This window comes from Lepisosteus platostomus, chromosome 2 (assembly GCF_059453375.1).
Source record: "Lepisosteus platostomus isolate fLepPlt1 chromosome 2, fLepPlt1.hap1, whole genome shotgun sequence".
NCBI lineage: Eukaryota > Metazoa > Chordata > Actinopteri > Semionotiformes > Lepisosteidae > Lepisosteus > Lepisosteus platostomus.
Window position 1 is genome coordinate 52,211,751 of NC_142612.1, and position 24,147 is coordinate 52,235,897.

General features: G+C 35.2%; 1 protein-coding gene across 1 annotated transcript; it reads right to left on the minus strand.

Moving 5' to 3' along the window:
• Nucleotides 1-7,995: 7,995 nt before the first annotated feature.
• On the minus strand, nucleotides 7,996-8,958 carry LOC148676466 (olfactory receptor 6N1-like). The gene has a single exon (XM_088622410.1). It carries the CDS (start codon nucleotides 8,956-8,958, stop codon nucleotides 7,996-7,998), a length of 963 nt encoding a protein of 320 aa, XP_088478536.1.
• Between the last annotated feature and the right edge of the window lie 15,189 nt (nucleotides 8,959-24,147).

Sequence of the window (24,147 nt, forward strand, 5' to 3'; positions counted from 1 at the left end):
ACCTCAGGTGGATCCTTTGGTTACGCGCTGGCGACCTTCGTTCTCGACGCTTAGAACAAAGGAAAGTCCTGGCACTCGGACACACTGGCCGTTACATGGTTGTCCGAACTGAGTCTGAGGATGTTCAGGAGGCGCACTGAGGAAGCCCTGTGCTGCCTGTTTTACCTGGAGGAACTACGGTCTTTCATTGGTTGAAAGTTTCATGGGTATCCGAAACCCACGTGGTTTTAACCTGTCCTACCAGTTCCTGATTGGCTAAGGATGAGTAACAATGCACTCTGACCATAGGGTTGTAAACAAACTTGGGATGAGACTCTCCCAGAATCTCCCAGACTTTAAGGTGCCAGAGATGACCATTTGTCAGGGTGGTTGATGTGTCTCAGCCTTTGGAGCTGTTCCTTATCAGGACACTCTATCAGCTAGAAAAACACCTTAATTGTGAGCCAAATGGCCTCTCTGTATCAAGCACCACTGAGATGAAGGAGAGAGAGTCTGGCAAGGGAGCAGCAAACTTAATTCCTGTACTTTATTAAGCCTTGCCGCTACAATACAAATACCACAGACTATTCTTGGTTGTTTTCACATTTTGTCACACTTAGTTCAATATTTTATTTACATCTAAATAAGAAAGTCAGGTATTAGCATAAACTATTAGTAATCAATAATATTGAAATTTGCAATGTAATTATTTGTTGCACTTCTTCCACCTCTTGTGAATTTATTAATTTACAAGAATTTGTTCAAATATACATTGAATCTGACTATCAGAAAATAAGTAAAATACAAACTTAAAAGTTAAAAAGGAAGGTAAAATATAATTTGAAATTAAGACAGGACACACTTGACATGCAGGTGTGAAGTAGTTAACAGCTTCAGATTTAAAAGGCTGTTAATAATATCTTCCATGTCACATTAACATTGGAATGTTCTTACAAGTGTAAAAGGCGATACACAACGTGTCTCCTCTATAACTCTTCAGTTTACAGAAAAATTCCACCAGAGCCACACAACATTGTCCAATAATACTCTTCTTGTGTCTAATTTCCAGGGAGTTACCCTGTTACAAAAGGGAACAGCACATCGGTCCTAAACTATGGTTAAAAAGTACATATGATGTCTGGTGGAGTTTCAGTGTTCACTTTTCTGTAATCTGTACAGAAACATGACATCTCATCAATGTTTGGTACCAATAAACAGGGGGGCTTCACAGACTTCCTTCTTTGAACTCAACTGCGCTTCAGTAAATAATGTACAGTTTATCACCTTCTGCAATGCTTCTAGTTTAGCAGGATTTGTACGATAAGCACAATGTTTAAAGGGGATGACATTACCCACGTCTATATCACTGTACAACACAAGTTTCTGTTAATAAAACACAGCTCATTCCAATACATAAAACTGCTGCATGATTTATTTATCCATTTCAGCTAAATGAGAGGAGTCATGTTCACAATAAGCTATAATAGTGGACTATTTTATGCATTTGGCTTTATGAGAATCAGACCGAAAGGAATGCTCTGATCACGGTTTGAACCACCTGGGTGCAAATCGCTTCATTACAGTGCTCATTACCACTACAAGGACAATAGATGTTTTTTTTTAAAAAAAGAAACGAATATCAAATTGTTTCCAAAACATCCATTTGTGATACTTTAGCTGCTTAGTTACACAATTCCTTACTAATATAACTATCAAGTGATGTTAAATCACTACAACATTTATCTTTTTACAATAACAGCAAGTGGTGTTCTTACTACATATTCTTAGAAAATGATAAAACGTTATACCTTTTTATGAAGTACAGAATATAACCTTAATAATGTTAGAACAAGCACGTTAAAACTAGAACCCACTGTAAATTGCCAAGTAAAAGACTTTGATACTTATAAAATGTTTGCATAATTAAATTATTTATGATGAAGGTGGAAGGTTGTGTAGTTTTGTCCAAGTGAGCAATCTTGCTTTTATCAAATATACAAACTTTTTAAGTTTATGATTCACATGCTGTTATACACAGTTTACAATTATTAAAAATCTAAAGAGTATACAACTTAAGTTCTTAATTTGAAAAAAAATGTCATTCAGGAGTGACCAGCATTCAAAACCGGCCATTTTCTGGCAACAGCTCAAATGCTGTACATTACACTTTTAGCTTTATTAGCTCCACCTGGCAGTTTTACAAGGTGCTTTCGGATACTATTATCCTATTTCAAAAACATGCGGTTTTGTTGTTGCAGTTGTACTGCATTTTAACTCAGAATACCTCATTCATTTTGAATGGCTGGATCTGTATATCTTTCCAGTCATGCAACTAGTTATGCCATCACTTCACTTTTTAAGGTTCCACATTTTAACTATTATTAATACCAGAAGATGTAATATATAACACATTTATTACATTTATAAGTGCAAAGATTTGTTTATTATTACACTTTCCCTTACTAAATCATTATTTACCACTCCACGTAATAATGCAGAATAGTACAATAAGTCAGTGAGGAACTGTTGCATTTTTTTTCAGAAGCAAGGTCCTTTACGAAGGACTTATTTGTCATTCTCATTGTTTTATTCTATTTTTTATTTTTGCATCAAGTAAGTATGACAGTCTTTTAGCATACAGCTTACTATCTGAGCAAATTATAAAACATTTGTATGGTTGTGCTACATAGGATATGTATATGGATTATTTTAAGGTATGTTTGCTCAGTTTCCTGAGACAGCAGCTGACAAACGTCCTTCTTTCCATTCTTTGCAAGCCGTGGGCCCAAGTTTATAGCCTTGTCTCTTGTGTTGGTGAATCTCTTCTCTTGACTTGAGAATCACCAGGGCTAATTTGTTCATGTCCAAATGGTTTTATGGCTGTGTCTGTGCAACTCTTATCTCTCCTTGAGATATTGGTTCACAGTTCTTGTAGCCTTGGTGGAGCCACAAGGAATAAAAAATCCCCCATTATTCACAGATGCAGACTCACTCTTGCTTCACTCTTGTTATCCCTCGCAATTGATTTTTACAAATATTTTTCCCTAATCTGTTTATGATGGCAGGAATATAAAAAAAAACCTGGTCACCACTGCCTGGTGCTGATATTGATTTACTCTGGTCCAGGTAGTGCTTTTGAGGTCCTTTTTGAGTATGTAGCCATCTTATTACTTATAACACCTATACTTAGCTCTCTTTATTGGCTTCCTTTCAGGTATAGGACAGACTTCAAAATCCTACTACTTACTTCTAAGGCTCTCAGAGGTCAGGCACCTGTCTATCTAATGGAACTTATTAATGTATACAATCCATGTTGCCCGCTTAGATCACAGAATGCAGGTCTTCATATTCGATGGTGGTAAAGTCTTTTGTTACAGGGCCCCTAGCTTATGGAACAGTCTCCCACCCCATGTTCAGGATGCAGAGTCAAACCCAGACTGAAAACATATTACTTCAGCCTAGCCTCACATCTTACATTATAGCCTGCTGCAACCATAGCTGCTGGTGCTGCTGTACATGCCATTGTGTGTCTCTGTGTTGGCCCACCAGGTAGATACATCTGTTCTGACCAAACTATCCCATTCTCCTCCCCACATGTCCAGATAGCACCAAAAGGGGTTGGGCAGCCAGTTGACCTTGGAACCCTAGAGTTTTTTTTCTCCTTACTACAGAGTTTTTGGTTCCTCTCCTCTGTTGTCTTCTGGTCGTTTCTGTTCTGTATTCAAAACATGTATGGTCACTTGCTTAGTTAAGCGCCTTGGGTCAACCTTGTTGTGAAAGGCACTATGTAAAAATTAATTGAATTGAATTATTCCATTGATTGCATTAACTGTTGTTTGTTCCAATCTGAGACTTTTCCTTTGTATCCTAATCCTACTAGCCCCATTTTGCCCCTTGAGCAGCAATGACTGCAACTAAATGTTTTGTGTAACTGTTGATCAGTCTCTCACATATGTTTTTGGTTAGGATCAGAATTTTTATATGTTAATTAATAAATCTGCTTGCCTGTTGAGAATAATTGTCTTGCTACAAGACCCAATTTGGTTAAGCATGTTTTGGTTTGTCACAGACAAACGGCCTTACATTCATCTTCTTCTGATACCATGCAGAATTCAAGGTTATGTCAATGATGGCAAGCTGTCCAGGTCCACACGCAGCAATATAATAATAGTAATAATAATAATAATAATAATAATAATAATAATAATAATAATAATAATACACTTTATTTTATATAGCACCTTTAAAGGTGGCTTCTCAAAGCACTTTACAGAATGAGAACAGCAACATCAACAATTAAAAATAAACAATAAAAAATACACAAGATAAACATGATGAGGATATTCAGAGGAGACAGTAAATGGTGGTACTATAGTAAGAGTAGAGGAGTAAAGAACAGAACCAGTTAAGTAAAGGATCTTCTAATGAAAAAGGTTTTGAATCTGGATTTGAAAGAGTTTATAGAAGGTGACTCTCTGATGTCTTTGAGGAGAGAGTTCCAGAGCTTAGGGGGATAACAGGAGAATATACCCCTGTAGGGGTTTTGTGCATGTACTGGGACAATTATTAATTGTGGCAGTAAATCACAAAATTATTCTTTGATGGCTATTAGAAAATCGACCTTGCAGAGCAGCTCAGCAACGCAAACACACTGCCACTAATACACGAGAATACATTAATTATTACATAACATGTGCATATAAACATAACAGATCCTATAGTGAGGGTTAGCAGAATACAAAAGGTACAAATACAAATACAAATACAAATAATAATAAGCCTTGATTACAACTTCTACACTAGATACTCAACAGCAAGTATATCACTCATAGGAATTAAATTGACATCAGCTGGGGTTGACGTAACAATTGAATTCTTGAGCTGCAAAGTAGAATGTTGAATACTCATCCAATTTATGTGGATTCAGATCTCCCGCGGACACAATGGAACAGCAACAGGCTGTTGTTGCGCCCAATTGGCATCCTCTTGCTTAGAGCCAGGCAGTACTGGCACGGCTGGAGGTGAGAGAGATATTCCTGCTGCAGTGTGCTGGCAGTGACTCTCTGAAGACCTGTCTAGTTAGTCCTGGCTGAGCTAGCAGAGTTTGTGCACATGAAAAGTGACAGGGGTCCAAGCAAGTCACACTCTTTAGATAGGAAGAAGACTGGTTCGTTCCCGTTTTAGGGCTAGTCGTGAATATTAAGATTCAGATGTCGACAGTTCTTACAGTAGTTCACTTGTTGATCAGGTGAGCATTCATGGTGGCTGAGGCTTGCTGCTGGGCTAACCTTGGCCGGATCCTTTGGTTACGTGTGGGCGACCTCCAGTCTTGACTCTTAGAACAAAGTCAAGTCCTGCCATTCAGACACGCTGGCTGTCACGTGATTGTCTGAGCTGAGTCTGAGAATGTCCTGGAGGAGCCATCTACTGGGCCTTGTGTTGCTTGTTTTATCTGGAGGAACTACGGTCATTCATAGCTTGAAAGTTTTGCAGGCGTTCAAGACCCACGTGGGGTTACCCTGCCCTACCAGTTTCTGATTGGCTGATCGACGTGGAGGATGAGTAACAGTGCTCTCTGACATTAGTGTTGTAAACAACCTGGGATGAGACTCTCCCAAGGAATCTCCCAGACAGTAAGACACCATAGATGACCATTCATTAGGGTTGCTGGAGAATCTCAGTCCTGGGAGTTGTTCCTTATCAGGAAACTCTGTTAGACAGAAAAACACCTTAAATCTGAACCACATGGAATGGTCTCTCTGTGTCCAGCACCACTGAGATGAGGAAGAGAGAGACTGGCAAGGGACCAGCAAACAGAATTCTTGTATTATTAATAAGCCCTGCCACTACACCCCATAGAATGTAAATGGTCTTGGGGGACAGTTAGGAGTTAGAGGAGCAAAGGTTGTGAGATGGAGGGTAGGGCAATAATAGTTCAGACAGGTACTGAGGTGCCAACTCATGCAGAGCCTTACAGGTGAGCATGAAGTTTTTAAAGTCAACACGAAAGTTGACAGGAAGCCAGTGCAAGGACTCCAGAATAGGAGCAATGTGATCACTTGCACTAGACCTGGTCAGGATTCTGGCTGCCGAATTTTGGACATACTGGAGTTTGTTCAATGTGGATTAAGATACCCCGGCGAGTAGAGCATTAGTGTAGTCAATTCATGAGAAGACTAATGTGTTGATCAGCTTTTCAGCCACAGTTAGTAATAACATAGGGCGCAGTCTAGCCATATTTCTGAGGGTGAAAGAAAGATCTCCCTCCACCTATTTCATTATGTCTCTGGAGGATTTGTTTTCTTTTTGTTGTTCATTAAGAATGGGGAGAAGGAGGAACTGACAGTGGTATTCTATTTCTGCACTTTTCTTTTGGCAACTGCTTTGAGTTCTTTTTTGTAGTCAAGGATTAATCTTTGACGTTGGGATTGACTTCTGCTACACTTGTCTAATATGTCCTGGAGTGTATTCCTTCATTAGTGTCTCTTTACAACTTAAATTCTCCCATTTTAGCTGATTAGATTTGCTACAGCCAAGAAATATAGATGTTGTCATGGTAAAGATATCACATTTAAAACAACACAATATTTGTAGGTTTGACAAAAGTAAACACAAATATGAAAGTATAATTAAATAGAAAGAAATCAATTATAATGCAAGCATGAATAAAAACAATGTATAAAACCAATTGTCTTATGATGATGATGAAATACTAGGTGAGATTTCTTTAAACTTCCATGAGTAATTTGTTTGTGGAGAAATAAACAAGCATTAACTTACTACAAATATTTACTTACTGAAAACTGACACACTCAAGAACACACAACACATACATAATACAAAAAAAATATTTACAATATGAGTGACTACGTTCGCCTGACACTGTACATCCTGCCTTACACCCAATATACCTAATATACTGAGCAGCAACAGAAATTAATCACTGTACTTACACATATATGTTTTAGATATAAAGAAAGTATATGGATTTTAAATATTGATTCACACAACAGACCAATTGATTGGATGCTTTAAGTGTTATGGTACAGTATGTGTAACACATTTATGGTTACCATGGAACTCTTATTACCTGTAGCTATTAATACAAACCTCAATGCTCTATATTGATAAAGTCCTGAACCTTTATTTGTGATCCATCCTGTGGGGTCATCTTCAAATGACAATATTAGGGGAAAAATAAATCAACAGCTTTCTTGAAAGACAATAATATGATAATTACTGTCACCAGATATTGTGTGTTCAGAAAACAATAAAAAGGAATATTCCATACTAACTACAAAAAAAGACCAGACCCCTTTACATGTGTGGGATGAGCAGGGACAATGTGTGGCTCAGAGGACAATGAAAAGGAAAATGATTGTCCAGTTTATTTATTATTCCTTTTTACATCCTTTTTAGAATCCTCAAGACACGCATGTTGGACAGCAGATGTCACATTTTTATAGCTTGTATTGCTTTTGATGCTGCCCACACACTACAGCATTATTACATTAAAAGGCCTACTGCAGGGTGGCAAATATTTCTATTATTTACGATATCATACATGTTCAATAAAATTAGGTGATTTTTTGCAATTATAAATGTTGAGTTTTTGTTGATGCTTGTTATGTACATACACATTATTCAACCTAAATATATATATATAGGATCTTAGGTTAAGAAGACAATTTCAGAATATAAAGAAAAATTAAAGAAAAACACCATGTTTCACATAACTGATTAAATATAATTTTTCTCCTTATCACTTTTTAACTAGCATACTGATGTTGCCCCCAAATCTTAACAGGCTCATAGCGTGAGCATGTATATTATCCACCAATCTGCAAAGACCTTGTCAGTGTTATGTAAAGTCTTTTTCTTTATTCTGTAAAGATCCAGAAAACACTCTCAAAGACTCATACTTTCACAGCTGATGGTTATGAAGATCAATTAAAAGCTGAACATTACTATATTTTGATCACTAACTGGCATTATGACTTAAGGGGTTACATTTTTTCACCAGCTGCTAGGTAAAATCTTTGTCTTTTTCAGGGTTCTTATCAAACTGACCCTGATTTCTTTTGTTCTCAGACAGTAAATTATTGGATTCATGACAGGAGGGAAAACATTTTGAAATAGTGATGCCATGATGCGCATGTCCACTGAGGTCCCAGGAATTCTGTAGGAGATGTAGACACCTGTCAAAGTAAGGAAGTACACAGAAATGACCAGCATGTGTGAGCCACATGTGGAGAAGGTTTTGATCCTCCCCACTGGACTGGCAATCTTGAGCACTGCCTTAACAATTTTCAGATAGGATAGCAGGATGATGAAGATGGGGATCAGTAACACACACATGGCAACAGATAAAGACACATAGCTGGTCAAGACAATGTCTGCACAAGCCAAGCGTAGAACTCCAGAATAATCACAGAAGCACTGCAAAACCTTGTTGGGTCCACAGTACGGCTTTGTCATCCCTAAACTAATAGAAGGTATTGGGCACAGGAATCCTCCCAGAAAGCAGAGAGTAATGAGTTTCAAAGTAAATTTGAGGCTCATTTTGGAGGCGTAGTGCAGTGGGTGGCAGATGGCCACATATCTGTCAAAAGCCATAATCAACAGGATGAAGCATTCCACAGTGCCCAGTGCCAGAAAGAAATACGCTTGGGTAAAACAAGCTCGTAATGAGATAGCATAAGATGTAGACCTGAATACATTTAACATTGTAGGTATAGTACATGTAGGAAGGGTAATGTCAATGATGGCCAGGCTGCACATTGTCATATACATGGGGGTGTGTAAGCCTGAGTCTGCTGCAAATATGCCAATAAGAAGAAGATTGCCCAATATAATTATGAGATACACTGTGAGGAAGATGGTAAAAAGGATGGCCTTGCTCTCTGGGTCTTGAAATCCCGGGAAACCAACAATAATGAATTCTGTGACCATAGTTCCTGTTTGGTTTGTGTCATCCATGGTTTTTTTTTTAAATCACAGATAATACTGAGAAATTATCCTGAAATACACGAAAGATGGAAGAACATCAGCATTGTAAAAAACTGACATTTTAACAACTAAAAACGCCATAGGTTAAATATGTACTCATCAAACAAGCAGCATTAAAGGATTATAAAATTAAATTATTATGCAGTGATGTGTTACTTTAGGAACTTCACTGTATATAGGTTAGTTTCTCCAATTCAGGAAAAAAAATTCAAGTGAAAATGACTCTCTCTGCCACCTGAAGTTTGAAATATTGATTTAACACTGTATTCACAAACAGATACAAAATAGATTGTTGGTTTAATGTTTGCCTTGATTTTTTCAATGTTTGCTGGCAACTCTCCTAAAGAAAAAAAAAATTCAAGTTAATCTTTCATTTAAGTGTACAAATGTTTACCTCTAAAGAAAATAACCATAATTAAATCATGAAACATGGATTCACATTAAAAATGCATTTAAGTGAATTTGTCATTTGAAGTATTTTGTGATTACCACGATTATACATGTAAACAATCAATTAATGGTCTCCACCACCCAAAAATGATTTTTCGAGTTTTAAACACTAAAAGTAGAGGTAGATTCTGATTGAATTCAGGTGACCTTGACATGGAAAACAAGGATAAAAATGTTATTTAAATTTTTTTTTTTAAATATTCCCTTTTACGTATGAAACTGTTGTACATTTGCTATTTACCCATAATCCTGCTTAGACAATCGTAATTGCCTCTAACCCAAAATCCATAACAGAAACTCTCTGTTCTTGGCCAGATCCCAAGAGTAGATTGACATATGCTGACTGTATGTTGGGTGAGATGGTTTTCTTTCTTCAGAAAGGTAATTTTCTAGACACACAGCGATCAATCAGTATGGCAGTCTTATTGTTCTGCAATCCCTTATTATTATAGTCATGGAGATGTCTTTAACATTTCACATTTTCACTGACATATTTGTAAATGGCAAACTTTTATAACCACTGCACTTTTCCTTTTAAAAACAATTGATGCCAGGATACACAGTAAATTACAATTTTGTTACATATTTAAGTGTATAAATCGCTTTCATTGTTTGTTGCAGGCCCCCTTCTTAAATCAATACTTATCGATCAATTTTAATAATATAAGACACTGAAGAAAGTCAATGCAAAGGACCTATTGGATTAGATCTACAATACTGTCTGTTCAATGCTTTTTTTTAAATTAACATCAGACAGTAGTTTATTACGGTCCTGATGGATGGCAGTGATGTTCAAACCCACCCTTTAAAGCTGTATTGCTTGCAAGCACTTCTCCCATTAGCTTAATAAGTTATTTTTTCAAAACATTCAGCTTCATAATTAAGCTAAATTGAAAACAAAGTAGAACAGTTTAATCATACTGAGACATAATGAGACTTATTTTAAGGTTTTCATATCCATAAGCATAAAATCTTCTGCATGCATTTAGTTTTGCAAACAATACTCTGATAGATGAAAAACAAATAGCACAGAAAAAATGCCATCACAATTAATCAGCAGTGTGAAGTATGGTAATGCACATTTACATGTGTATCTGCATCATTTATACAACATGGCATTTTGAAAAACTGCACATTTGCACTTATAATATATAAACAGTTGAAACCCATACATTGTCTAAATTATGTCTATGCAGGTTCAGTGGTTCATTCTAAAAATGAATTTCTTTTCAAAGACAGAAAGCAGGAAAAACTATATTGCTCTATTATGATGAAGAGCAAGGCACACTTACCCAATCTGAACTAAAGACAGGACTAAGGACCTATATTAAATAGTTTTAAGTCATTTCTGAGTCCCATGGGGCTCTAAACACTGTACCTTTGGGGCAATTAGAGTAATCAGCAAAAGCCATTAGACAGTCACAGAGGGCAAAATTCATACTGTGCACTTCTCCAAAGCCAAAGATTTTTACACTTGTGATGTTTTAAAATCACATTATGAACTCCAAATAACTAGATAACTAAAACCTAACTAAAAAAAATCTGATTGTTTATTTATCAGGAACAGTCTGAATGATGGAAATACATAATCCCAAGATAGCTGAAATCAGCCTGAAAATTGACAAACAAAAGAGAGCAAAATAATACTGTTTCTTTTCACCATAAGGATGACATTTGGTCCTTATTATTATATTTTTTCTCTGTCTTTACCCACAGTTTTTTCTCACTCCAATATTAAGGATAATGGTAGAGTTAAGTTAATGCCCTCATCTTGCTATGTCATGACACTGTGATGACCCTGAATGACCTTGGCTATGCATTAGCTTTCAGTTAAGCAAGATTGTAACTTTTCTAATGTGGTCCCAGATGCAGTGTTTTTGTTGTCGAACTTACTGATTTTCAGGTCATGAAAATGAGACAAAAAAATTATCTGGTAGCTGCTTGAGTCAGACAGCAGCCACCTAAAAGGCACAATGAGCAACAGAACACAACCTTGTGAACTAACATTAACATGATAAATAACGCAACTTTTGAAATCCACATTATTGCCTTTGGTACATATTATGAAAAAGAATATTACAGTGGGATTGTGGTGAGGGGATTGCAAGTTGGTGGTCTATTCATTCCAAAAAGATGGATTCATTAGAGAGTAGAGCTTTATATTTTTCATTTATTCTAGATTTTGGCTTCTATCTTGAAGCAAAACAAGTGCTTAAGGCATCATAAATATGCAATGGGTACTTTTACATTCACTTTTTCTTTTGGATTATTAACAGGATTATACAGTATAAGCAAAAAAGAGAACAATACTGTTTTTGTTTATTGCTTGCAGATATCTCCAGGTATGACAGCAAGATTCTTCACATTAATGAAAAGGTAAAGTAAGGTAATTTGGCCATTCTGTAATATTATAGTAATAATATTTCAATAGTAATATCGAATAAGTCATTTGACTTTTTAGTTGAAAATTATAATATTCATGTTATAATATTATACAGTATATAGCATGTATATAAACCTTTATATATTTATATTACACAGGCATATTGTCATGCCCAGTACACCTAGAGGGCACTCTACTTCTGTCTTGTTCCTAGTTCCCTGTGATGATTCATGTCTTTCTGGTGTGTCATTATGTAGTCTATTTACTTCCTGTTTCTGCTCTGCTCCTCGCTCAGCATTGACGTTCGAATGTCCTGAGACCCGCCTAGCACCCGGTCACTCCTGTCCATGGCCTGAGGGCATAGGTTTCTAGATGGCATTTCCTGACCAGTTGAGCCCGGGCTAACCCCAGTCTTGCTGCTACGCATAGGGTCTTTATCACTCTCCTGCCATTCCACGGTTCGTCCTTTCAGACATCCATGACACATATGATATGTGAATACCTGCTGAAATACTAAATATATACAATCAAGATGGTGTGGTGGCATGCTGGTATAGTGGTAAGCATTGCTACCTTGCAGCACTAGAGCCCTGAGTTTGTTTTTGAGACCTTGGTTGCTATTTGTGTGGAGTTTGTAAGTTCTCCCCGCGTTCATGTGGGTTTGTTCCAGGTATTCTGTTTGCTTCCCACAGTCCAAAAGCATACTGGTAATTTAATTGGCTTCTGAGAAAATTGGCCCAGTATGAGTATGAGAGAGTGTGGGTTTATATGAATTGTAGACTTTTTGATTTGAGAACATGCAGAATATTCACAAATGCTGTATACTGTATCTTGAAATACTGGGATTCAGAAATTGAATTTCTGGATGTGTGTTGGTTATACTGTACAGTATGTCCAAATAAGACAGAATTCTCAAAAAATGTTGCTTATCATGGGTTTCCCTGTACCTTAATCTACATACCCAAACTAAACTAAATCTCAAAATATTAATCTAGTAAATGTGAACGTTACCTACATTTTCTAAGAAAAAGAGACAAGCTACACAGCCATGAAATTGAAGCCTATACCCTAGCTCTTTTAAAGAAAGGAGAAAGAAATTAGATTATCTGATCAAATAACTACAACAAACCAAACAAGTTAGATGAGAAGAATGTCCTCCCTTCATTTGGAACCTTTATGTTCTTTATTGTTCTGTGTCAGTGCTGCCTCACAAAGCTGTTGCTGTAAATACACTGTAATGAAGGTGCTATGTATTTCTCAGTAGAGCTAATTATTGTTACTCCCTAAGGGGCCTCTTAGCACAAAAAAATGAGTTATAGAAACATAGTGCTGTTGAGTGCATGACATTTATTTATCATATTGATCAGATATCACACAGGACCTGTCCACATAATAGGTTTAGGACATTTTTTTATTCAAGCATTAATGGAATAAATTACAGCACCCAAGAGACAATTGCAGCTCCACAAGACAGTAGTTAAAGAAAAAGGCTTTTTAAACACGGGGAATCATACTTTCACATGTGTACACAAGTGTGAGAAACAGTCACTATTTGAATAAACAGTTCTTAGAAAATTATCTTTACCGATTTAGAATTTCTCGTTCATTGCAAAATGCATTGGTGGAGGCATACTCCAACAGAGATAAAAAGCAGTGTAAGGCATCCATGGTTTACTGTAAGTCACATTTACAGTTGTATTATAAGGCAAGCAGGAACAAAAGATTCTAGTGTTCTGTGGTGTGAATAATAGCCTGATCTGATTGTATAGAAACAACTTGTAATAAAAGTTCCTGTGGTAAGGGTAGTTATTTTGGTTGTATGAAGTTTTTATCCTTTACAAACATTTGAACCCGTTATGCAAGTTTAATTATTCCTCTGCTAATTCCCTAAATATTTTAAAGTAAAAATAAAAGAGAAATGCTTTCTCTTATGTGAATTACAAATTGACAACTTATGGCAATTCTATAATGTGTAATCAGGAGTGACTTTTATTAATAATTTAAACTACTGATAGATTGTACTTCAGTGCACCAAGGTATAATTTGAGCAGTGTGGGAAAAAAAAAAAAACATCAGAGAGGAAATAAAAATGAAAATGCAGCCAGAGATTATGCCACAAAATATTTACCCTAATAAATGGCATAAAATTAAATTATATAGTAGAATATCAAGCTACATCTATACTCTCTGTTTCCATTGAGGGGAAGAGAATTGTGTTATAATGTAAAGTAAAACTGAAATAGGGAATTGGGTTTCATTCAAAAGAAACTATTACAATAATGATTTTTTTTACCAAGTTCCATTCCATCCCTAAATACTTTGAGTTATCTCTGTAAAATATTTCATTTTGTGGAAAAATTGCTGTAAATTGTTTTTTGTTGTTTGTATGTCTGATCTACATTGTTTGATTGCCTTTAACTTTATTCTTCTTCACTTCTTCACTTCCACTTGGTAAATTACCAAATACTTGGCATGCATACTCTAATGAATAGTTGTGTTATTCTATTATATTTTTAATAATTCCATTTTCAGTTTTGACAGTAATACATCACTGCTTAGTCGTTTTGTCTTGCTATCTGTAACTGTAAATACTGTGATATTTCTAGTAAGACATGTGACTGGCATTGATATTTAATACAGTAGAAACTTACTAGATTCCCTAAACTCCAGTATTGGGGAAAATACCCAGTCCTGCCAAAATTTGTAAAACAATATGAGTCTTGTGCATCTCATTTAGCATAAGGAAATGCCTACTAAAAGATACTAGGATTAAAAGTGGGTTTATATTTGCTAGTGCTGACATCTAGAGGATTAAATCAGAAATGTTGGCATATAAATTTTTGGAACGGACTATTGATTAAATCTTGACTAACGTGCTCAAAAAAATAAGTTTGCAGCACCACATCATTGGAGTAGGTTGGAAAGTTTTGCATATTGGAGAGGGGAAAAGATTGTTCTGACAAACGCAAAAGGTTAAAACCTTTCAATAAATGGTTATAGGGTGATACTGCAGTTTGGAAATCATTTGAGCAATACTATTCAGACAGGAGTGGTGATACTTAAAAATACTTTCAGATACTTAAAAATACAAAAATTGAAATATTTATATTGCAGTATATTGTATATAAAGAAACTTTAAAATATTTAAATTAAGCATGAACATGACATCTGCACGCCTTTTGTATGCTCAGATACTAAATATATAAAATAATGCTGTGTGTGTATTGTTGACATATTTTGTTTGGAGACATGCAGAAAAATCACAAATGTACCTTGAAATATACCCCATACCTGATATAACTCAGAAAGAGTTGAATATCACCCAGTTATACATCCAAATAAGATAGAATTCAGTTCTACAAAGTTAAATGTTAATCATGGGTTTCCTTGTACCTTAATCTTTTCAACAATCCAACATTTTTACATTTCTCTAGTGCAGTGGTTATCACTGCTGCCTCACAGTGCTAGGGCCCTGGGTTCAATTCCTAGGATGCCATCTGCATGGAGTTTGTATGTTCTTCCTGTGTCTGTGTGGGTCTTTTCCAGCTGCTCCAGTTTCCTCCCACAATCTACAAATATACTGGTAGGTTTGTGGACTGTGGTGTGAGTGTGTGCGTAGCTGTGTCTGTATGTACCTTGTGATAGACTGGCATCCTGTCCAGGGTGTATCCTGCCTTGTACCCGAAGCTTGCTGGGATAGGCTCTGGCTCTCCCATGGCCCTAAATCAGATAAATTAGTTAGAAAACAGATACATGGATGTCAGCATTGCATTAGTGTTAGCTGTGAGAGCACAGATGTTTTTCTCCAAAACAACAAAGCCTTCCACAGTACTTCTATTATTACACACCTGCTTCCCTCACAGTAGAAAGAGGGGACTGCCACAAGTGCCTCCATCTAAAGCAGGAACAAAGAAAACAAACGGAATAACAATTATTGTAGCACTGAATACAAGGCAGAGGTGTGTGGGTTGGGGGATTAAAAAAAAATAGCATCTACTATGTGAGTATTGACAGAACCAATAGAATTAGGACATAAGAACAAAAGAAAGGTTACAAACAAGAAAGGTAATTTGGCAAAGGTGGCCCATTTGATAGTAATTAATTAATTCAAGGATCTCATCTAGCCATTTCTTGAAAGAAACCAGGGCACTGGCTTCAATAACATGGCTGGTAGCTTGTTCCACACACCCTCAATCTTTTGTGTAAGGAAGTGCCTCCTGCTCTCAGTTTTAAATGCTCTTCCACATACTTTCCTTTATTAAAAATCCTTTATTTTCTTACAGAGAATGGATAAATGGGAAGATAAATAAAAAAAAAGATTGTGGCACAGTGTGTTGATAGACAGAAAAGGGAGACTATGAGTTAAATTAATAATGATGCTTTGTATCCTACAGGCAGTTGAAAACTTGAAGAGAGTGTGTTGTCAGTAGTAGGAATGGAAAGGCGAACTTGAGGTGACTAGACATAGATGTCTTAGATGTCTATGTCAGTGTAGGATTGTACTGCAACAGAATACCCAGTCTTGTTGCATACCAGAGTTTATTCTAGTGAGCAGGTAGTGACCCTGCATTGCTCTGAGCCTGCAAGCAACTGTGATCTAATCCCTGTAGAGGCAGGCTAGAGCTACAGAATTATCCTGAAAAGTTTAAAAAGTTAAGTGTAGTAACCATTTCGTAACACCCACCAAACAGGAATAATACAAAATAACAGTGAATAAAATAAAAAAAATGCAATGCACTGACCATAAGATACAGATGCAGCCATTCAAAATACATCTCAAAACCCGTGTCTGTGGTAGGATAAATTCTCTGAACCACAGTATAATTCAGCATTCCAGATTTAGCTTCATGCTCCACAAAGAAAATCTATAGGTAGCATGTGTTTGCATTAGATGTAATGTTTACTAATTAACTAACCTGTAATTACCTCCCTATTACTTGTAAAGCACTTTGAGTGTAGTGTCCAGAATATTATTATTATTATTATTATTATTATTATTATTATTATTATTATTATTATTATTATTATTATTATTAAACTATAACACTTAATCTGTACTAATCTGAACTACTTCTTTACATCCACTTCATATGGAATATAATTATGGAATCATGTAACTAAGGGGACATTTTTAAATTGACTGAAAAAAAACAGTACAAATAGTACAATAACAATTCTGAACATCATTAAAGATTATTGTATTAATATAAATACAACATAAAAATAAAAATAAGATACACACAAAAGCACCTTGTTAGCACAAATTGTAACTTAATTTAGTGGTTGCACTGATAACAGAAGTGTTTTGCACTATTGCAGATGTACTATATCAGATATTACACTGAGAAGAAGGGGTAGCTGCAAATGTGGAGATGTGGTGGAGGTTTTGCCACAGACAAAATGTGAAAAAGAGTGATTATATATTATGAGAAATTCAATAAGACAGGTCATACTGTAGCATGAATAACATTTGCAGATTAAATACACAGCTTGAATAACAGGATTTGCTACAAATGGTTCAACAAATAAAGCGGTAAAAAGAGTGGGATCTGGCGGTAAATTAATTATTGCTCTTTCAGTTTGGATTTTTTCATGTATTATTAACAACATGTGGTGCGGGAAGAGTTTTCTTGGACTGTGAGCTCACATGTTAATGTAAACTATGGAGATTTATCATAGCAAAAACATTTGTGAGCTCTGCTTTTCACTGTTCTAAAATAAACATGCATTTACCTAATCAAATTTTAACCATGATTGTTAGCTTTGATGTCACAAGGAAAACAAAATAAAAAATAAAACTCATATAGGATTTTATTATCCTTATTGGCACTTTTTATCTCCTAATTAGGGCTTTATCAACTCCTATAGTTTGTAGAATTTTGAGACTTTTCTTATATTTCTATGTAGCAGTAGCAGTATTTTATTGGTTTAGGTCTTAGAAAAATATTTCTGGACTTGACACATAGTGAGTGAGTGAGTCATATATTAATGGAAACCATGGTGAGAACGTTTATTACTACCATCAGTAGACTGAAATATAAGATATAATAATAACTAGTTTAACTAATACTATTTACAAACCATATACACATAAAGAACTACATTCATGAACAGGGAAGTCTGTGTTATCCTCCTCGTGTATGTGGCAAACAACTCCAGTAATCAACCTTGAAAACATTAATCATTTAAAATAAACCTAAACAAATTTACACTATATGCATTGCACATTCCTTTACAGCTGTGATGTGTCTGTTCATGGAAAAATAACATTAATTGTACATGAAACACTTTTACTTTGTAATTTATATTTATTTATGTTGTATACGTTTAGTGATATGATGTTTGAATTTGTCTCCTAAAACAAAAATATTTGTTTTCAAAGCCATAAGGAATGAAAGACTTTATTCTTGTGTTCTGGAGAGACCAGAGGACACCTAAAGGGCAGGAGACAGGACCATAATTAAATAAACAAAGTTCTAAATCATTGCTCTGTCCTCGGGGGCTCTAAAGAGTGTATATCCAGGCAATTTATAGTCATTAGCAAAGACCATTAGGTGGCCACAAAGGACAAAGGGAAAAAAAAGTTCCATGTGTGTTTTCTAAAGATCCATTTAAACCTAGAAAATGTCATTTATACAAAAAAGCATATTTTTATGTCTGGAATTGTTTTAGGATTTATAGGCTCTAGTGGAATAAAATGAGCACATTACTGCTCATGTATACAGTATAATACATGTCCTTTATTTGGGCTGTAGGTATAAGTATGATATGGCCTTTTCAATAAATACTACATTGCTCTGATAAATAAAGTGATTTTAAAAATGTGTTTTTGGCACCTCAGTTGAACATATAACAAAAAACAACTTTTTACATTCCAGTGTCCCTTGTCACCGTATTAATACACTGGTGAGAAATTTCCTGCCCAGTAGGTGCAGAGTCAGTTTTTCCCACAAGTCAGTTTGATCAGAAACCTGTTTGTCTGTAAAGATTTCACAGCCAAATACTTATCTTGAGCTCTCGAGGAGAGGGAGTCTCAAAACTGATTGCATAGATGGCTGAGTACTGTTACAGTATGTGGCCATTAGAACGAACATGCTCACTGCAGTAACAACCTTTTAAGTCACTGTGTATAACTGACTTTCCAAGAAAGCATCGTGTAGCAGCTTCATGTTCTCTTGGTCAGATATCTTATTTTTTTGTCTTTCTCAGTTGTATTACCTATTCTTCACCCTGTGTGTTAACAGGAATTGTAAGCAATAAATATTAGGCATATACTTGCATATATACCAGTACACACATTCAAACTCGTACAGTATAAACCAGGAACGCAAGCATCCTTTAATAATTAGAGCTTCTCCCTTCATAGTAACTCCACAAGATGCATTTTTTGTGTCTTTGTCATTCACTATATGTCAGTGTAGAAGAAACTAATCAGTCTTTGGAAATATTTTTTTTTGTTTTAGCCATTGAGGAAAATATTACTTTTTTTGTTTGGTCCTGCTCAATCTGATCAGAAATCTGTCAGCAGGCATATACATTTTGCATTTATAAATGTGTTGTGCTAACCTTGTCGTTTATTTTACTTTCCATCAAAAGAGTCTGTTAAACAGTTACAAGTCTCTTAAAATGTTAATAACTATATATAGCTTTTTATGCCATTCAATTATATATAATATAACAATATCATTATATTGCATTGGCTACTGGATGTGAGCCCTAAAAGATTTCAGAATCTTTGGAATTAATTAACATCCATGTCCTTTTGCTAACTGCTTTTTAACAGTTCTTTGAATGTTTATTATTTTTGCATATTTAAGTGAATAGTTTATATGCAGATGGGAGACAAACTGTATGAGAATCAGTACCAAAAATATTACTAGTCCCCAAATAAAATGCTACCTGAACATTTGTGGTTCTTTAATAAAAAATATTAAAGTTTATAATAGTTATATTGTATATTTTTTTCAGAAAGAAGCATCTCTCACTTGAATAGAGGCAAGTTTCAAATTGCTTGTTGTGCATTAAACATTCAAACTCATTAGTACAACACAGCAGCAATCAACAGTTTGATAATGGAACTTTGAATATAAACATGACAAAGAGATGAGTTTATGGTGAAAAAATCCCTGTCTTTACACATTTCTGTCCAGTTGCTTCCAAATTGCACAAGAATAAGAAAATATTCTTGTTGTGCAAGGCTTCATTTCTATTTCTTTACGTCTGCATATCATGAAATTAAAGGAAATGTGTTTTAATCAGTCCCATAGTTGCATAACTGTTTATGAAGTTCATTAATTGCTTTGAGTCCCAGTGCCTTTCACATGGCACTTGTTGGAAAACAAAAAAAGTTATAATGAGGATGTTTTAGTACACTGTAGTCACAACAGAGCTAATTATTAATGCTCTCTTACTCTCAGCACACAGACCTAAAAACTAATGAGAATGCAGATTGATCTGTGGGGAAAATATACAACAGATGCAAACACATCCAACTCTAAAGTTACTGTAGACTTAAAAAAACTGTGCTGTCATGTTTTATCATGTAAGAGATAAGAAGGTCAGAAAAGGAGAGGAGGCCATTCAATCCATCTTATTCATTTTTGAATACCTTGGTGATAGGAGGATCTCATCAACTGTTTCTTGAAAGAAGTCAAATTGAGTCACCTTCTTGTCCGGTTGTGTAAAGAAGTACCTCTATTTTCATTTTGCTCCATCCCATTTCTATTGTGTAGTTCGTGTTTCACACTACTACAGAGGGCATGTTTACAACAATATCACAATGTTAAGGTTTTTTTTAGTTTTGAAAAAAATATGTAAACAAAATTTTGGGAAGGATTACAGCAACCGTTCTTAATCTGTGCAACTTCAAATCGTATTGCCTGTGATGTCACTCCCTGAAGTGCTATTATTACCATAATAAGACCCTATCTTCCTTGCATTTATCTTCTTGCTTCCAACTCCAGGCTGATTTAAGGTGCTTGTAGGCCCTAGGCTCTTCTGTCTTATAGGCCCTTTGGTTCATGTTCTGTATTTTATGGCATTATTTTTCTTCTTATAATTAAATCAAATTTTCTTGGACATGACTCAGGGTCTTTGAATATACTTGCTATATACAGGCCTATGCCCTGTAACAAAAATGGTAAAAACTGAAACAAATTTAAACACAATAAATAAACACAATAATATAATAAACATAAGTACATGAACATAATATGGCCTTACCTTCTTCCACCCTATCTCTACCTACTGTATACAGCTGCCCTTTGGTTAATGTATTTCTCTCTCTCTCTCTATGGGTTTCCTAAGTTCCTTGTCCAGTATCCTATGATCCTCAACAAAGTGGAGTGTTTTTTTTTTCTGTTTGAATAGAAATAAAGAGGTTGGGGCATTATGCACATCCAAGCATTAAAATACTATGCTATACCCAAATTACTCTCCACCTTTTACTAAACACAATTACTCACCTACTGAAGTCTGAAAATTGGTGACTTTCACTGGAAAGTCAGATAGAGGTTTTTCATTATAAGGCAGCCATCAGAAAAAAAAAAGATTTTTTGTGTAAAGACATTTGTGAGTGTGCTGTGTGTTTTTTTTTTTTCAATGTGATTGAACCTCAACACTTCATTCTTTAAAAGCAAGGGTACTAAATTTTTAAATCTTTGAATTATATGACACATATGCACCTACTGTATTCATGCAATTTTGTTTTCTTTTTTGTGATTAGTAGTTTAATTTTCCACGTTGACTGTTTGTTTGAAAGATCTGGTACATCTTACTACTAGGCATCTGGCTCCTTTCTTCTTAGTAGTTAATTCAGGCCTTTTCCTTCAAAATCAAGCTGAGAACACTGATTGTGCTATTGTACCAATGCATGCTGACCCTTTCCTATAGACATTTAACTTTTGCCAGTCCAAGGCAAGTCTGAACTCTAACTCAAGTTTCAGTCAAATCTGCAAATTAAACTTTTATGAAAGGCTCTTCCAAGGTAATGGTAGATCCCGTTAAGTGTAGCCTCGATCTAAATTTTTACAGTTTTATTTTCTTTAAATGAAGATTTTATTTATTCTAAGAGCATTAATGTAGTAGGATCTAATGGTAGGAATAGTTTATTTGTCAAGGCATACATTTTGGTTTAGAACTGCTGTAGAAAGAGATCATTGTTACTTTAATTAATACAGTAATTAACTTTATTAGATATGACACAATTTGTTATTTTTGTAGATGCATTGAACAAAACAAATCTTAGTAATGAGCTTAATTTGTCAGCATCCACTAAAATCATCCAGGGAACAAGAGAAAATCCCAGTACATATAAACACAACAGTCTCATTAAGGTTAGCAATTCTTAATAAGACAAACAAATCATTAATTGTACTGTGCCACTGTGTCCAGTAAATATTAGGGTTGATCTTTTTAATGAGAAACATAAACACAAGTGTATTCTCCCTGGGGTTAATTATTAAAGACCTGCAGACTAAGACAGTCTATCAGGGATACACAGAAAACTAAAACAAATTTTAAATTTTTATCATGTCTTTCTAAAGCTGTGTTGTAAGTGACTATGGCAAACTATATAGTGATCTCTGTTAGCACCAGTAACCCGTATTTGTCATTTATTATTTAACTTTTAATTCCTTGTCTTCAGGAAAGGTGTATTGAGAACAAAGAACAGATAATGTGTAACTTTCTTATGCTAGCAACTTCATAACAATGAACAGACAGTATTTATCTTCATTTGGGTTAAGATCGAAATTAAAAACACAGATGCTGCTAATTGCACTGTAGTGCCACTTAGCTTTGTATATGGCAAACTGAGAATCCAAATTTAGTTTTTCAGAACAAAAAGAGTAACAGCTGTGAACTGAGGGGTGTTTTTTGCAGATTGATTCCCACCCAGAAAAAAAAATGTTTTATGAAAAACAATCAGTATCAACATGTTCTAGCCTCAGTCTAGCCTACTGATGTAGCTTTCCTGACAGTTTATTTTTTCTCCTGTTTTCCATACAGTTGATGTGCACAGTAGTGCTTGGCAATACATATTTACTGTGAAATGCCTCAATGATGTGTTGTGTTGATTAGCAATTTCAAGTGCACTTTACTTTTATGTACAAAAAGTTCAAATTTCTTACTGATCAGCAAAACATTCATGTCTTTTCACTCCTACCTAGAAGAAATCCTACACCACACATGCAATTATTTATTACAACAGGAGAAAAATAATGCTTTTCAATAGGACTAGCACAAATCTCAAACCTTTATACACACAACAATTTATATAATATATATATATATAATAACGAATATCACTGTCTGATTATTAATAATAATTATTAGATAGATAGATACTTTATTGATCCCGTGAGGGAAATTTCAGTGCAACAGCAGCTTTACACAGACAACACAGCCACAGTGTAATGAATGATACAATAATAATAATAGTACAATACATACAATACAATCAGTACAGTGAGGGCTGCACTAAAAGAGTTACTCACAGTCGGGACACACAAAGAACAAACTAGAACAGAACAGTACGCAGAAAAATCGTATCACACATATGAATAAAAATATAGTTCAGGTGGGTAGCTGCGTCAGCATGCGTAGGTTGCAAAGGAACAACTAATATGTTTATTCCATTCTGAAAAAAATAAGAAAGAGAACACGTTTCGGCCATGGAGCCTTCTTCAGGTCCGAAATGTTGTGTTCTCTTTCTTCTTTTTTTCAGCATGGAATAAACCTATTACTTGAATATAAATATAGATGTAAATATAGATATAGATACAAATATAAATGTATTGCACGGGTCCCTGGCATACAGATGCAGCCATTCAAAATGGGTGAGGTATTTCGCGGCATACCCCGGTGGGCGTGTCGCGGTATCACGTGGTGTCACGTTACAAAATTACAAATCTCTTATTAGAATTTACATTTCTCTGTAACTCCAGGTCAGAACAGAGAAAATGTAACTGCCTTAAGGAGTTTACGATTATGAAAAATAGAAGGATAAGCATGATACGTATGTCTTCTGTCATTTTCTAAGTCATGTTACTGAGCACCAAATCTTATTGAGAATATGAATCCATGTAAGGTTTATACCATTAAAGTAACGGTTTATTCCATGCTGAAAATGTTTGTACCAGACTTTTTTGAGGCCTGTTTATTTGTGTCTGACGTCTGATGTTGTAAATTTTATTGTTAAAAAGATCCATGAAAATGTCAATACTAAAGTTAACTGGTACTGTTGGTATTGTAAGTGGCAAGTAGAGCTCATATTTTAGATTTTGTGTAGTTGCTTGCATTGAACTGTGCGTTGGATGCACATGAAT